The 17,990-nt window shown below is 39.4% G+C and overlaps 1 protein-coding gene across 2 annotated transcripts in view; it reads left to right on the top strand.

Moving 5' to 3' along the window:
• The window catches only part of Corin (corin, serine peptidase), a 214,384-nt gene that overhangs the window by 180,994 nt on the left and 15,400 nt on the right, over positions 1-17,990 (top strand). For both annotated transcript variants that reach the window (XM_029477597.2, XM_021163653.3), the window contains 6 exons: positions 552-665; positions 2,438-2,548; positions 3,615-3,744; positions 13,701-13,814; positions 17,035-17,084; positions 17,228-17,402. In XM_029477597.2, coding sequence (XP_029333457.1) covers positions 552-665; positions 2,438-2,548; positions 3,615-3,744; positions 13,701-13,814; positions 17,035-17,084; positions 17,228-17,402 — 694 coding nt within the window. The remainder of the gene's footprint in view (positions 1-551; positions 666-2,437; positions 2,549-3,614; positions 3,745-13,700; positions 13,815-17,034; positions 17,085-17,227; positions 17,403-17,990) is intronic.

Below are 17,990 nucleotides of genomic sequence, written 5' to 3'. Positions count from 1 at the left end.
ATTGATGAGGTTTCCAACCTTAGATCTCTGGCCCAGGAAAAGTAATGAATTTTGCACCTGGCTCTTAAAAATGAGTTTTGTAAGTACTTAACATGGGAGGGGCCTCTTTCGTGAAACACAGATGGTCCCTCAGTTTGTAGGCTGAAATTACATTTTAAGATTGCACGCACGAATTTACATCTCTAGGTTTTGGCATATGTGCTTAAAAGCATGACTCGCTTTATAGATGAGCCGTGCATGTTGGCATGCAGACTCAGAAAGCAAAAGGAACAACTCAAGAAGGATGCTAACACATAGCTGCTTTTTCACGTTTTTTCATTTCCCGTGTGTTGATTTGGATCTTCGGTTAGGCATGCTGTTTTGTTCACAGGGCAGAATGGAGACTGCCGTGAGCTCCTACTTTCAGAATCACACAATTCATAGTCACCACAGACATCCAAAGTCTTTGAGAAGAAACCAGGCCTTTATGCTAAATTTTTTTTAACCTTATTCAATTATATTTCACCATCAATTTCAACTCTGCATCTAATAGCTTTTTCTTCTGTTTCCAGGTTGTAAAGAGAGAGCTCTTTGGGAATGTCCATTTAATAAGCAATGTCTGAAGCATACATTACTCTGCGATGGGTTTCCAGACTGTCCAGACAGTATGGATGAAAAAAACTGCTGTAAGCGCCTTTATGAACTTGCTAACAAACAGTGTTGTGTATTTCAAGTACACATTGCTTCACTTTAAATATAAGCTAGAAATCTGTAAATACACATGAAAAGCTTTTAGTTTGTTTAGTTCTTTTGACCATACTTATGTCTACAAAGATATATATTCCAAGAAGACTAATGTTTTTAAAATACATTCTAACAACATGAAAACATTAAAAGACCTCATGCTAGTATCCAAAATGTAAGACATAAAATTCAACCATAAGATGAAACACAATGTCAACATTAAACTCACACTACAGAGTTACTTGACCTGGGTTCGTTATGTATCTCTAGTTGATGTGTTAGTTGGTTTCCCATTAGTTAACAGGCTACCCAAGGAGAATCGATGTTAGAAGTTGGGTTTAGTTTGCTTAGAGTTTGGGATGTTTCAGTCCATGATTTAGAGGAGAGGAAGCAGCAGAGAAGCATGTTAACTTCAAGGCTGTGTATCAGGAAAGAAAAAGAAGAGGCTGCAGTCCCACCATGTCCTTCAAGATCATGTCTTCACTGGCTGCAAGATGTCCCTCACATCTCCCTTTTTAAAAAAGCAGTTCTTCAGCTTTCCAATAATATTGCACGCTTGAGACTAAGCCTCTAAGAAATGGCCTCAAAGGACACTTATCTCAAAGACAGCACTTGAAGAACAGGAGATACACAGTGGTATGGGCAGTGTTGTCCTGAGTTTTAGAAATAAATATACATATGCTAAGAAAAACACCGGAAGATCATGAAAAGCTTGCCCTTGACTGCGGTGGTGGTTTTAAGTTTTGTGTGCTTTTGAAATCTTTTACGTCTAGATGATATACAGCCATCATCTGTATACAGCCATCATCTGTATACAGCCATCGTCTGTAGTACTAGTTTAAAATATCTTTAGGCATTTTACTTCCAATTAACAGAAAGCTCAACAAAAAAATGAATACATTTCTTATGTATATTATACATGTCTTATATTATTATAGTAAAACTCATGGCAGAATGAATTCAGAAGGCTACAGTGGAGTAGAGAAATGCATCGTCTTGTCTGTGACCCTTTCCTTTTAGCCTGACCTCAGGGTGGATGAGCGGCCTTGATCATATTCAGTAGCAAGAAGGGAGGATTCAGCTCCTTTCTCTGGAATATCACTAAGGGATTCCTCAGGGGTCAACACTGGGCAGAGTGACAGCCTGTAGCAAGGGGCTTCTGGGAGGATTAGAAAAGGCATTTTCTACAGACACTCAAAGCATGGCTCCAGGCAGGGATTAGGAAAAGCTGCCTGCTCCAGTCTGGCCTGGTTCCAGGCTAAGGCACATGGTGTGGTCAGCAGAGTTTAGGTGCATGCTGTTTTGCAGGGCATAAATCAAAAAATCATAGAGCAAAGACCTGTTGTGGAATTGCATTTAATCCTGGACTGATTATGACTCTCAGATAAGAATAGTCAGCAAAAAGCCATGCCAATGTCACACTAATCAATGTCTTCCTCTGGGATGTGGGATGGTTGGTATGAAGCCCTGGATAACATCAGGTTTCCTTTTCATGGACGAAAGACAGGAAGTGGATGCTAAGTAGGCAATCAAGGAGATTTACTATAATTTTAAAAAATCAAAAAAGATTTGTATGTGACTCAGACAGTAATTTAATAGTAGGATCCCTAAGAAGCGATCTATCCACATGAAACAGAGCTTGCTTTCTTCCTGCGATGTCTTCAATCTGCTTTCTCAAACATTTGCATCTTCTTCCTCATGGTCTCCCTGCCAGCATTTTGCCAAGACAATGAGCTGGAATGTGCCAACCATGAGTGTGTGCCGCGTGACCTTTGGTGCGACGGATGGGTCGACTGCTCAGACAGTTCCGATGAATGGGGCTGTGGTAAGCTTCTGGTCTCTGCCACCTGCCCTGCATTCACACTCCTGTCAGCCATCTAAGCCAATGAATCCTAAATTACTTCATGGCTTTTACCAACCAAGTTCATCTATTTTGTTTCACTGTTATAAAAGCTGACAGTGGTGATTCATGCGAGTTATTTCTAAGTAACAGAAAACTTCCCCCCAAGTTACTTCTCAATTTTAAATGTCTAGATTATGTGTGTAATACTTTGCATTCAAATGCTTGGAGGCATGCCATTTTTGAACTTAAGTTTTATTCATCACCAAGTTCAATAGTGGTGAATAATCAGTTAGTCTTAGATCATTTACACCCTCAAGAAGAGGATCTAGAAGTGACCTCTCCATCTGACCTATATGCCCTGCTCTTCACCCTGATGAGATTTCTAACTGTCTAGCTCCTGCCACGGGCAGGACTGGAAGCATCTTAGTCAATGTGGCAGTCTGCCATCTTGATTATCTGATGAATTCCCTCCTTATGTGCACATCGCTCCCCTAATTCATTCAGTTCCTACCTTAGTCTTCTGTATCCACTGGCCAAATAATGAGTTTCCTGTGCACTGTGACCAGGTACACAGTGTTCCACAAATGACCCATGGCTGATCCAGTGCAGACAGAGGCTGGGGGTTTGCACATACATCACACCAATCATAAATGTCTACCACCCTCACGTACTCCCAAACACTGAAGGAAAAAAATTATGGAGTTTCAAATAGCTGCCTGCAATTAGTTTGAATAATCCCTGTGTAAATTCAAGGCAGTGAGGCTCTGCCCCTGACCATCTTTTGTCTCATAATGAAAAGTCCATAGCTGCCTGTCTCTTTCATTAGAGTCTGCAGTGTTTTGAAAGCACAACACATATCGAGTTCACTTTTTTCAGTCTCCTGTCACATTGAGGGAGCAGTGATTTGCACAGAGAGGGTCAACCCCAAATGGTTCTCAACTAAAATAAATATAAATGGATGCATGCAATTAGAGCAAGGACATACAAACGTACGGTCTCTGGAGAAGACGTGTTTTTAATTAGGCTTTCTCGTATTTTCCCCCTTCAGTGACCCTCCCTAAAAATGGGAGCTCCTCCTCATTGCTGACTGTTCACAAATCTGCAAAAGAACACCACGTGTGTGCTGATGGCTGGCAGGAGACGTTGAGTGAGCTGGCCTGCAAGCAGATGGGTTTAGGGTAAGGTCAGTAGTGTGTAGCACTTGATGGGTTTCTCAGAGGGCTCTGTGGATGTTAGCGGTAATATCTTCCTTATGAATGATGTAGAACTGGAAAAATCAGAGCTCTCCAAAGCCCTTGAAATAAATCCTGTGTGAGGAACTTATCTAATTCTAGGCACCTGCTCTAAAGAGTGTGGACTGCAAACCTTTTACAGTGAAGTCTCAAAAGTAAATGAACTAATTGTATTTTGAAGCATGTGTGAAATGGAATACGTTCACTGTTTATAAATGAATTAAGATGGTCTCCTCTGTGGAGCATGGATGACAAAACGGTTCATACTCCTTCCCTGGAGCTGTTGGGAATTTCATTTAAACAATATACATACATTTTGTTTTTAAAAAAAGTTGAGAAAGAGAAGTCAAAGCTGCTGGTATTTCTATTTATCCTAAGTAACACAGAAAATACACACCAAGGAGTAATTCAGCATTTTGCTTTTTAGTGGAATGAGAAGACCCATCCTGTCTTTTACATACATGGAATGGAATGAACTGTGCACACACTGTTTTGTGAGGTGTTCTGTTTCAGGTCATTCAGCAATAGAGAATAATGCTCTGTACCACCACAGAACACATACAGGATGATGATGATGATGATAATTATGTGTGTGTGTATGTATGTATGTGTATATATATATATGTAGGTATCTGTTATATTATTATATGGCATTTTGTTTTATTATGCTAACGACATATGTGTGATTTGAGTATAAATACAGAATTGATAAAAACAAAAGATCAGGGAGTCATACAACTCTAGACTTAAAAGTCAGAGTAGATAGCACTCCCCAGAGTTCACTGAGTAAATGGCGATTGTTTACGACAACAAGCCATTTGATTCGGCAGCTAGCTGCACATTTTTGTTGTCCAGTTTGAAGAATCATATCCCTGCTAACATCTTGGGCCCTTTTCTTCCATGTAAAGACCCACATCTTTGGAAATTTGAGAAACTCCCACTAATTTATAGTAGTAGGAGAACTTTAATCTTTTCCAGCCCTAGAAAACATTATAGCTGTCATGATCCATTAAATTATTGTCCATTTTTGCAATTTCTTGATTGCGTCTCCATGAAATGGGATATGATTTTGATTCAATAAATGAAAACCCCTTGAAAGTGCTTATCTTGGTTCTCTCACCAAGACATAGGTATTGCTTAATACAAAAATTCAGTTACTTGATGAGACTGAGCTCTGCAGAGAGCTCGGAGGGTGAGTCAGACCTGAAAAGATTTACGAGAACAAAAATTTTGACAAGCCACATGAAATGTAACTGTTAAGCTGCAAACAAAAGATCTTTTGTCTTAAATGTCTTACTTCATCCTTTTTGTATTTCTTGCATATTAGATTTTTACTGAGCTAACATACATGTAACAGATTTGACTATTTCAGTGGCACTGGGCACAGTCACAGTGTTTGTGCAACTGTCTCTACTGTCTCTACTGTCTCAGTCCAAACATTTTTATCACCACAAAAGGAAACTATGTGGCCATACATAGTCACTCTCACTTGCCCTCCAGATGCAGTAAATCATTCATTTACTTTTCATCTCTCCATATTTCACTTCTGTTCTGGATGTTTTAATGAGGAAGCATATAACATGTGCTCTTTTTGTCTAGGTAATATTCTCACTTATCTATGTTACAGTATGTACAATGTTTGTAGCTAAATAATATTTCATTGAATTGTTACACGACATTTAACTATCCCCTCGGGTATTTGGGTTGTTTCCATTTTTGTTGCATATGAGATTTATAAATATTTCCTCTAATCAGATACGACAGTGAATACCTGCAATCCCAACACTCAGGAAGTAGAGACAGGAGGATTGCTTCAAGTTTGAAGTCACCCCACTGTGAGCCTCAAGGGCAGCTAGGTCTTTAGAGATGCTCTGATAACGCAAGCTCACTTATTCTATTTTCTGTATTTCATTGACTCCGAGGGTAAAATGTTAGTATGTAAGATGTTTAAAGCCCCAATAGACATATAGATGTTTTCATGTTTGATAACTTTATTTTACTGAAAGTCAAGGAGAATATGAAGTGGAAATATAGTTAATATGCCATAATTACTGACTGAATTCTTGGGTAAATGAGTAATGATATCAGGTCATTTGAGATTGGCTTCAGGTATACTTGCCAACTTATTTTGGTGGCTCATAGGCTGAGAGACACGCAGAGAGCAGAACAGGGAAAGAGTGAAGCTAATGATCAGGTGAGGCCACATCCCTGGTATGAGGATGCCCTGCTTGGAAAGCTCCTGTTTCCTGGGTCTCTAGAGACTAACTGTGTTGTAGAAACGCAAACTTCTGCTACCGATGCCCCAAACAAGCTCTACACAACCTTTGAATCTTCGAGCCAAAGTCCTAGATTGCAGAATCTTTCTGACCATGATTGGTCTACACTCCAGGTAGGAGGGGAAAGAGACTGGCTTTCTTTCTTGGTTTTCAGAATGGAGTGCCCCTTATACTGGTCAGCCTTTAGGTTCCAAACACAATCTACTTCAAAAGTTGAACCTTAGAAACCAACCCTTAGCTGGTTCTGCTTACCTTCCATACTCTATTTCATTTTGTGGAGTATGTGCTTATGAGTGTTGATCTAAACTAGGGGCTTGATGGTATAGTGGGAGAGACACAAAGGACATAGGTTTCATTTCATTACTTGACAATGACACAGGCTTAGAGCAGAGCTTAAGGAATTCCTATTTAAAGTATGTAAGAGAAATAGATTCAGCGTTACTCCTTGGGAGGATTCATTCTGTAAGCACAGACTGAATAAAGCACCAATATTTAGTATCATCTGGAAATAACTCACCCTTCCTCTTAAAGGGGTATTCATTGAATTCAGTGGTTAGTTTATAAACTAGTTTGTTAAAAAAAAAAAAAAACCACTCCCGCCTATGCCAAATTGTGTGTTTTCTGGGATTGCACAGCAATATTTCTGGTAGAGGCAGCTTATTAAAAACATGGTCATGGGTTCTGTTTTCCATGTTTTAGAGCAAAATGGCAGACCCGTAATTAAGTGTTTGTCCAGGTAAAAAGATTTGATGTTTTTGTTAAAAAGTGAAGACTGATTTCCATCTGTAGGTTGTTCCAGCGTTCACCCCAGCCTGGAAGCACATGCTTTGCTGACAAAGGCACAAATCCAGTTCCTGAGTTCCTTTGACAACATATGGTCTTTTACTTACACTATCAGAAACATAGGCATGTGTACTTAATGAACAATACAAATTAGGACGTATTCAGCTCTCTAATCCTTGCCAAACTCAGGGTTGAGACATCTGGCATTTGAGGATAAGTTAAAGGGGATGGGAACTTCCTTGTGTCCTGTCTCCACAAGCTCTATCGCTACAAAATGTGAGCTCATCTGGAAATCCATGTCCTGGGTCTATGTGATTGGCAGAGTTTCTTTATGGAGTTGGCTGTAATTTGCTCTTTTTCCCCTTAACCTTTTTAAAGTTAAGCAAAAGAAAACTATGCCTTTGGAGAATGTTTCTATATTTTGGGCAAAACCACAGTCAAAGACACCGTGTGTTATGTGACCTAGAAGTTCCTAGTAGTAGCCCCTTGTAGGGATTATGTTGACACTGCCTCCCAGGGCTTACCCGGAAAGAACTATTTACTTCAAGATGGCTGCCTTATTCACATGGAACTTGCAAGCTCTCTGTTTGTTGCACTTGGAAGTCCAGCCCAGCCTGCTGCTCTCATGCATAGGAAGCCTGAGTAAGCATCTCCTGATAGTCACAAGGTTTCAAGGGTGGGCTATAACTTGCTTATCCTAGAAGTGACCCTTTCCATTAGCCTTACTGCGATGCTTTTGACCAGACTCACAAAGTTACATAATTAGTACCACCTGATTCCAAGATTCTTTTCCTAGCCTCACCCCACTCTCCCCCAACCCCCAAGCACATGGCGATTAGCAGCCAATTTAGCCTCACCCCACTCTCCCTCAACCCCCAAGCACATGGTGATTAGCAGCCAATTTGCTCCCAGCCTCTGATGACTACTAATGCACTTTCTGCATCTATGGATTTTTCTACAGACTATATTTTCCATGAGTGGAGTTATATAATATCTGCTTTTGTGTCTCACTTTTTCCATTTGTCATAGAATTTCACAATCAATAGTCACCTGTAAGCTTTTCCACGAACATACATTTTCAAGTTTCTTGGGCATTAAATACTTAGAAATATAATTGCTATAGCAAATGGTAACTTATTCTTAATTTTTTTGAAGTGCTGCCAAACTCTTTTCCAAAAGGGCTATCTCATTTTATAACTCTCATCACCAATGTATGAGTTATAATTCCTTATATTCTTGTCAACTCTGATTGTTAAGAACTTTTTTGATAGCCAGCCTAGTTGGAATGGGATATTTTCACCACGAAATTGATTTCCATTTCCATGATTGCTAATGCTGTCCAACACATTTTTTAAAAATTGTCTTCCTTTCTGCTTTAGATTCCCAGAAAAGGTAGAACTCTTTATCCTTAAAGACACATTTATTTTCATTTTGTGTGAATTATGCTTGCTTGCTGATATGTCTGAGTACTACCTCTATGCTTGGAGCCCATGGAAACCAAAAGAGGGCATCAGATCCCCTGGAATGGAGTTAACAGACAGTTTTGAGCCACCCTGTGGGTGCTGGGAACTAAACTGAGTTCTCTGCAAAAGCAACTAGTGCTCTTAACCACAGAGCCATCTGTCCGGTCCTATACTCCTTCTTATTAGTTAATTTTCTGAGAAATGTATGCATGTGTATAATATATTTTTATCACATTCATGCTTCATTACTTTTTTTTTATGTTTATAGACTTAGGGAAAACCACCCTATATAACATAATCCAAAAATTTTTTTTTCAACTTCTTGGTAAAAATCCCTACAGTTCTGAGTAGATGTTTGCATGTCTAAGGGAGAAGCCACATGGAGCAAGCCCATGGAGTAAGTAGCTGACCTCCACGCAGCAACGTTGAAGCATTTCTGGTTCTCCTGTGTTGCCTTCACAGGGAACTGGTTTCTTACACAATCCTAAGAGGTTTGTGGTTAAACATGTCAGTGGAAAGAAAATCTAGAGTACAATGTGTGTATTCACAGTGTTTGCTAGAATGTTGTATTCTGGGTAAAAGGAAATCGTTTTCCTGAAAATGTATCTATAGGAAGAGGGGTTTTTTTTTTCTTTAAGTTCTTCCATGAATCTTCGTGGTACCAGCTTTGAAAACAAAGGCAAAGTATTCCTGTTGTAAGTTTATGTAAGTAACGGTAAAGCCTGACAGGAATTAGCAAACAGAATTTCAAAGCCTGTCAGTTGAGTCTGTGAATAATTTATGAAGTGGAAACTTCTCAGTGAGGTAGAGAAAGTCTCCATTATTAACTGCAGAGGCATGAGGCAGGATCTTAAGCCCATCGGATTTGTTTTCTCTCATATTACACTTGGTTATAAACAACTCATCACTAAAATAGATTGCCACCAATGCTTATCACGAAAACCAGCTTCCCTGAGGTCTCCAAAGCCAAATACTGTCCAAAGCTAGTTTTCACCCTTCTAGTCTCAACCCCAGTAATAACAGGACCAACAGTGAGTCGTGAAATTCAGGAGCAGGAATAACTTTGGTTCACACAAATCCCTATGTTAGCAGATTCCCAGGTCATTCAGTAGTTAGAGCATTGACTGGGACATGCACATAGGTGAAACCTGAGAACCTAAGAACACAATACAACTTAAGTGACCTTCAGCATTTTGCCCAAGAGGACTTGAATAGTTTCTACAAGAAGTTGTTACACACCAGCATCCTTATGAAATGGTACTGGGCACTCGCAGTGATAGCTGAGTTTCTGACCTTAGGTCTTCTTCCTCCTGTCTTTAAAAAGGACCTCCAAGTCAGCATCTGTATACTACTGTATCTCAAAACTACGTGTCTTTTCTTATTATATTAAAATCTGGACAGAAAGTTCAGCTCTTTTATTCTACCATTGAATACAATGTCAATGCCTGTTATACCCTACCCATCTTCAAGTTTTTTCTTTGGTAAATACTAGACACACTGAGCTGGAATTCTGATCCCAAACCCCTAACCCCATCATCACTCATGTCTCCTATGTGGATAAATCAGAGATGCTTTTGACTGAGGCGGCCTTCGCTCTACTATTTCTCTCTATTTCTTGACCTCATCTTTTTGAAGCCCTTATCCAGTACCTCAAAGAACTTTTGAAAACAAGAGTTCATCTGTTTCTCTCATGGACACGATAGCTATTAATTTCTTGTTTCAATTTCCATTTTTCCTTATTAGCTCACAGTTATCCATTTTAATGTCTGTCTGACTACATCAGTCATTCAAATTCTCTCGAAGTAACATTTGTTTTTGAGTTCCAAAGCATCTGATAGCTAGCACTACTTGTATGAACACAACTGGCTAACCCCGTTTAATAAATGTAAGTCGAGCTTAATTTCAATGCCCTCTTTTAACCTTTTTACATTACTCAAAATCCAACATACAAAGGACTGTGTATATTCCTAACCCAGGGCTCTGTAATCTCCTGAAAGAAAATATACCACTTAAAGTCTCTGGTAGCAGGCAAACCATTTATCTGCATTATCCTTCTTTGGAACACACAGCCCTTGCTTTTCATGAACCTGTTTCACTTTCCATTTATCCCTGGAAGACAAATGAGTGCTAATCTCCTTGAACATGACCTTCTCTTCTTGGCTGAGGTGAAGGTACATTCATCAAAACTAGATGAGAGTACCTCACCCCCAGGTTCCTGTGAGTGGCTTGTAGATCCTTAAGACTCTTCAACAAAATGTGATTCAGTCGGTCCTGGGGGACACGTCTTTCCTTTTGGTCACAATGTTGATTGAATGCTTAGTTTTTATTGCCAGTATGAGGCCAGTCCCCCGACTTGTAGGGAAGTCAGCTGAGGACAAGAAGACCACTACTCCATCTTCCTCCCTCCCTTGCTGCAGAAGGAAATGGAGATCAGAGAGGCAGAGAGTCGAGGGTATTAGTTCCCCAGCACCAGCCCTTTGAAAGATAAGTACATGCCTTTGCAGGCTGAGCTCACCTCTACCCTGTCACTCAGGTATGGCTGGGCTGGTATCCACACTCAGCTACTGTTTTGTTTTGGTGTTCGATGCAGTACTATATAAGTCCACAATGTAAAGTTTTCTGATTTTTGAATTCTTTATCTTGAAAGCCCCATGTTTTCTATGTTTCCTATTCGAATTAAGTTGTGTATGTGTTTAGAAGCATTTTCTATGCTTCCAAAGCCTCCAACGAAGGAAGAAGAGGGCATCTGGCAAGACAAGGCACTTCTGTTATAGAGTTAGCTTTGACTCATGCTTACAGGCTCCTAAAGAAAGAAATGGCCCACTGAAGTGGAAACTGGTTATCTCTAGCCTTACACAATGATAAACATAAGCTGAAAATCAATCAGCATTTACTATAACACCAAAATCAAGGGGCTGTCCATAAAATGTTCGAGTCTTTATTTGCTAAAATGTAAAAGTGATGCCCCAAAAGGTATCAAAAAATGGGATTTTTTCCAACAAAATATTCAGAAAGACAAAGAATATATTTACATAAAAACATACTTATCTCAATATGAACTAACCAGTACCCCCCAGAGCTCCTTGGAATTAAACCACTAATCAAAGAAAATACATGGTGGAATTTGTGGCTCTAGCTATATATGTAGCAGAGGATGGCCTAGTCAGTCCTCAATGGGAGGAGAGGCCCTTGGTCCTGTGAAGGCTCTATGCTCCAGTATAGGGGAATGCCAGGGCCAGCAATGGGAGTGGGTGGGCTGGGGAGCAGGGGGAGGGGAGAGGGGATAGGGGATTTTCAGAGGGGAAAATAGGAAAGAGGATAACATTTGAAATGTAAATAAAGAAAATATCTAATAAGAAAAAATATATATACTTATCACTTGGCACAATTTATTCATTTATGTAAAACTGAGATTTATTATCAAATTGTATTTTAATTTATAACATTTATGGATGGTTGCTGTTTACAACTTAAATGTTGTTTTAAATACTGTTATTAATGCTCTAATAATGCTAAATATTATTTAATTGATAGTTATTACTTAGTAAACACTTTACTTCGATTATAATTTTGTAACTTTTCATACTGAAATGGATTAATTACTCTGTTTTTAACATTTGTGAGATGCGAATAGTGTGATTTAATGTTATAAGTTAATATAAAATCATAAAAAGTTATTTTGTCACTTGTACCTAGAGATTGTACCCAATATAATTATTATGTTTTACCTCTGAAATAGACAAAAGAGATTGTAAGATAAGAAAACCATCTATTTTCAGTTGGAGTTTCACTGGTATGTTTTTAAATTATGATTTACTGGAAAGATAGACTCAGACATCATGCCCACTTCAAACATTTATACTGAAGAGAGTTGTCCTGTAGCAAGTGTCAACTGAGCTGTCTAAGCAGGGATGACTTAATAGCAGTGTTCATTCCTGTTTGTCTGAAACCTGTGAAGGCCATTCTGTCAAAGTCTTAGCTCGCTCTTCAGTTTGATAAGTAACTTAACCAGTCTTCGATTATTTGTCTTGTAGTAGGCTCAGAGCCATTGCATTGTACGACCTTAAATTGTATCTACAAAATAGGACTCAACTAAGGATAAGGATATGACAGTATTCAAAAATTACTTCAGAAGCTGGATTCTAAGTATTCTCATGGAAATGTTCCACACTCTGAGCAAGATACGTGTGCATCTCCTACACAGACATTTGTATTTCAGTACCAGCTCTCAAGCACTAAGGTTTATTATCAAATGGTGTTTTAATTTATAACATTTATAGTTGATTACTGTTTACAACTTAAATGTTGTTTTAAACACTGTTATTAATGTCCTAATAATGCTTTTACCCCAGCAACAAACACACTGGAACAGAGTTTATTGCTGTGGATATGTGTAAGCCATTGCTGCTCTCTTGATGCCTAGGTACAGGGTCCCTGTCTTTTAGAGACTTGTACACATTTGTGTGTTTACAGCAAGCAAACCCAGTTAAAACTGAATTGTGGGGTACCTGTTATTGCTTACACACAAAGCCTACTGACGAAGATGGAGCCAGAATTGGCTGTTGTCTAGTGATCTGGTGACAGCTCCTTTCAGAGTACTATGGGATGGGACTAGGGGATATAGCTCAGCAGTCAAATGCTTGGCTAGCATGAGCCCTTTGATGGATGGCTTCACCAAAACAAAACAAAATTTCATTTGTCAAGATGTTTCAGAACTCTTGAGTAAGCTTTGTCGTCTCATTTCAACGGTGGGGAAAATCACATGTTTGTGTTTGTCTTCTGCAACTGCACAAATCCCCAAAGGCAGATTCTTTTGTGTAGTACAGTTGGCTTGTTTTCTACAGGGGATTGATTCTAGGACCTCAACTGTACATTCACTGCGTTTACGAGTGACTCCTGTGGATTCGCTGATTCTGTCTAGTAATGAGCCACAGGATAGGACAGCGTTACCAGTGTTGAAGGATTTAGTTTTGTGCGTGAGGAACATCTCAGTGTTTCAGAATGCAAGGAAAACTATATATATTTTTAATAACACTGTTCTTTGCCTACTGAGTTTCTTCAACTTCACTTGACGTAACTAAGGTGCAAGCTAGTTGCTTTTCTTCTTGGAAGCTTGTGAGTGATTGATAAAGCACACAGTGTGTAGTGCTTGGTGGGGCCTTTTCCCAAAGTAACTAACGGGCCTGGTCCTTTTCCTAACTCCCCCTGCCCCCCACCTTTGCTAATCATACTCCAGACAAATCCTCCTGAGTAAATATCGTTTCTTGAAATATTGATTTACAACGTGATACATTTCTAAGAAATGAATTCTAAATAATGATAACACCTGCTCAAAGATCATTATTCTTTGACTATTTACCCAGCATTTCCTTTCTATCAGAGAGCCATCTGTGACCGAGCTGATCCCAGGACAGGAAGGCCAGCAGTGGCTGAGGTTGTACCCCAACTGGGAGAATCTCAATGGGAGCACCTTGCAGGAGCTGCTGGTGCACAGGTAAGAAACCCCCCACGGCAGCCATATGTGTGCACGTTATAGAGGAAGGACTGACCAAGGGTGTTTCCTCTATCTCAAACATGCAAACATTCAAACTTGTCATATCAGAAAATAACTTTCCCAGAATATCTGTGAGCTTTTACGCTTCAACATTAATGGGCTCTTTAAGGACAGGTTTAATTTTATTTTGACAAATTTCATATTTAGTCAGAACTAAAGGATCTATTATGCTAGAAGAAGGTCTCATTTGGAAGTGAACTCTCCCGTCAGTAGTTCCTACAAATACTATGTAGGACTAGTTAACAGGGAAAATTAAGTTAGAGTCTGAGAAAATAATAAACACAAGTCATAAAGAAAGTCATGTAGCTTGGACGTCTTCTCTTAAGTTATGACGTATTAAACAAGTTCGACTCCCTTGTGCATGGGCTGATAGAGGAATGTCAGGAAGGAAGGATTCTTTCATTGTCTTAAGATTTGTTTTAATTTACACATCTAGTGTATGTGAGCATATGCAGGTAAGTGCAGGTGCTTTGTGGTTCTTTTTTTTTTTAATTTATTTATTTTATGTACATGAGTACACTGTAGCTATCTTCAGACATACCAGAAGAGGGCATCAGATCCCATTACATACAGATGGTTGTGAGCCACCATATGGTTGCTGGGAATTGAACTCAGGACCTCTGGAAGAGCAATCAGTGCTCTTAATCACTGAGCCATCTCTGCAGCCCACTTTGTGGTCCTTAAGATATAATTTACCTAGCACTTCCATCTTCCATCTTGTTCTCAGGTAAATTAGCTTGCCTTTTCTATCACTCGCTATCTGTAGGCTGTGGCCTTTGAGATAATTGTTTAAATATTCTTAAATCCAGCCCTTCATTTCCTTGGCTGTTAGCATAAGATAGTTATAATTAACAAGTTTATTTTAAGGAACATTTAAATTTATTTTAATGGGCCATGAGGCCAGAGGGGTTTCCAGAACTCTGAGTGACAGGCCTCCTGATGGGAATACTGAGTACAGAGCCCAGACCTTCAGCAAGGGTACTACATGCCCTGAACTGCTGAGCTACCTCTCCAGTCACCTCCTTTTTTAAGAGATGTATTTTTATTTTTAGTAAGTGCATTTTTGTGGTCCTCTGGCTTCCTGCATGCTAGGCAAGCACTTTACCACTGAGCTGTTTTCCCTGCCCAAGGATGGATTCTCATAGGACACATCACATTACAGATACTAGCCAGGTTGTCTCATCTAGACTGACCCATCGATTCCTTAAAATAAGCTTCTTAATTATGATCATCTTAGTCTAACAATTGAGGAAACTAAGGGTTAGGTTTAAGAGTATTTAAACAAGTATCTCAAAGGCCAAGTCTACAGATGGTGAGTGATAGAAGACACAAGGTAATTAATTTATCTGACTACAAAATGGTAGTGCTAGGTAGATTACATTTTAAGAACCACAGAGAAAAAAAGTAAAGGTGGTCCTTCACCCATCAGGAAATCTGAAGACTACCTCATTGGTCAAACTCTGGCCTCCAAATTTCTGAACACTTTGTCAAATGAAGTACTTGCTCCAAACCAATGACCTAAGTCTTTCAACACAATGATGTTCCTCTAAACTGGGTATGGGAAAAGTCTCCCTGGTCAAACAGATGAATAAATAGCCATTCTACTTTGGGGACTTGTAGATATGGCTCACTAACTAAATGAGATTCTATGTAACAAGCTCGCTACAAAGAGTTAAGTGGCTAATTGTTATGACTCTCTACACAAAAGCTATAATTTTTTAAATGTAGTAATTAAATTTACAACTAATTTTTTAATATCATGTTTACACTAGGTCCCGGGCTAATCTCACAAGGAGTATAAAATTAAATGAAAGTAAAGAAAGATGTGATCCCAAAGAATTTATGTCATTTGAGTACATTTGGAGATTAGAAGGAAGTCTAAAACATAAGTTCTGATATCAAGGGAACAGGATTTATAGAGATAGTGCAGTTGATAAAGTGCCTGCTATCTAAACATAAACATAATAAACCTGAGTTAGTCACAGTAGAAATAACAAAACCAAGGATATAGAGAAATATGACTTTAGGTTACAGGAACGTAGAAAGAAAACTAGGCTTTTATGTGTTGTATAATTAATCTTCTGCCAGTATTTACAGATGACCAAAGGCAAATTTATTCTTAAAGATGAAAATACAGTAAATTTTCAAAGTGGAAAGATTTATGGTGCATAGAAATTATATATATATATGTAAGGGCTGATTTTTTTTATAGGAGAGATCAAGGATTCTTAGAATTTTTATGAGTCCTAACAAGCCTTACAGGTTTCTAATTTACATGATGAAAAAAAACATTTGATGGCCAGAAAAGTATTTGCTGATTACCATTTAAGTTAACCTAAACTGAATTCTTTTGTGCAACCACATGCACGAGAGAGGGGGGGGGAGAAGAGAGAAAGAGAGAGGTAGAGAGAAGAGAGAGAGAGAAGAGAGAGAGAGAAGAGAGAGGAGAGAGAGAGAGAGAAGAGAAAGAAGAGAGAGGAGGGAGAGAGAGAAGAGAAAGAAGAGAGAGGAGAGAGAGAGAGAGAGAGAGAGAGAGAGAGAGAGAGCTCGCCTATGGCTTCATAACTGAACTGAGATTTTTTTAGGGAGCCCCAGTAAGGATCCACACCTCCAATAATGAGTACCTACTAGTTCTACCCATGCCATCAGGGATTATAGAGAATAAATTTAAGCTCACATTCTCCTGTCATCTCTTCCTATAACCACAGTTTAACTTTGACAGTCTGGGAAAGTTTTTTTTTCAGTCTAAATATCCATGTTCATTGATCTTCTATTTAAAAATGTAAAGTAATATCTTATTTCTCTCGGTCCATATCTCAGGGTTTTTTGGGAGGATGGGGGTGGGGTTGTATCTGGCTTTCACCATAGACTCTAACTTTCAACTATGATGATGTAAGAAACCTCATGATAAGAATTGCTCTTTCCACAAATGTGACATCTCGTTGTGATATCAAATAAACTAAAACAAGTAGTGTATATGCTTCCGCTGTGGTCCCCGACCTCACCTGTGCCCCGAGAAGTCTTTCCATAAGACAACTGTACTTGGCGAGTACGAACTCCTCTGACAGTGGACCCTGTGTTGCATGACGTTGATAACATGCTTCGGGTAAACAGAAAGCATGTAACTTAACCTTATAACATCTTATGTTTCCAATCGTAGGCACTCCTGCCCAAGCAGAAGTGAAATTTCCCTTCTGTGCTCCAAGCAAGGTGAGATTGGTGGTGTATCATGGGATATGACATTAGCTGTGCTGTCTCCTGGGAGACAGGATCCTTTGTGCATGACAGCCAAAGCTCAGCATCTACTTAGATTTGGGAATGAATCACGGACTGTGATTTCTCATCCTTGTTAGACTGTGGCCACCGCCCTGCTGCCCGAATGAACAAGAGGATCCTTGGGGGTCGGACTAGTCGTCCTGGGAGGTGGCCGTGGCAGTGCTCTCTGCAGAGTGAACCCAGTGGACATATCTGTGGCTGTGTCCTCATTGCCAAGAAGTGGGTCCTGACAGTTGCCCATTGCTTTGAAGGGTAGGTTGCAATGTTTCATTTTACGTTTTCCTGGATCTTACCATCTGTCACTTGGGAATTCTCAGTGGTGCATGTAACTCCTTGAAGTCCTTTCAACTCAATTATCATAGCCATTCTTTCTCCCGGGAAAATGGAAAGAGTCTTTAATTGTGGAGCTCTTTCTCCCCTGCTGGTCTAGCACTTATAAATGTCCAATAGCTACATGGTGCTTAGAATGTATGTGCTAAGGAGGGAGGAAAACCAAGAGGTTCAAAAGACTGATTTCTCAGCCACTGCCATTCTGTCTCCATTCTGCACATCTTAAGTGTATTATATACAAGTGAATATACGTGAAAATGGTTTGTTTGGAAACTCCATGAGGTTCAGTTGGACAAGGCATAGGTGGTTGGGAAGTAGAACTAAAGGTATAATATTTGTGTTAGGTTTCTCAAAGATCCAGAACCAAGTCTTTGTCCTAGCAATATCTCCCACACAGATTTGTATGTGCAGGAAGTGAGGTGGTTTATTTAAGCCTTAGAAACCATGCACAGGGGCAGCTAGTGAGACTGAGAAGAGTGTATGTATCTTTAAAGAATATTGCTGCAAGCA

This window comes from Mus caroli, unplaced genomic scaffold, assembly GCF_978045245.1.
Source record: "Mus caroli unplaced genomic scaffold, Mus_caroli_1 scaffold_4, whole genome shotgun sequence".
Classification (NCBI taxonomy): domain Eukaryota; kingdom Metazoa; phylum Chordata; class Mammalia; order Rodentia; family Muridae; genus Mus; species Mus caroli.
This window is presented reverse-complemented; position numbering and strand designations above follow the sequence as displayed.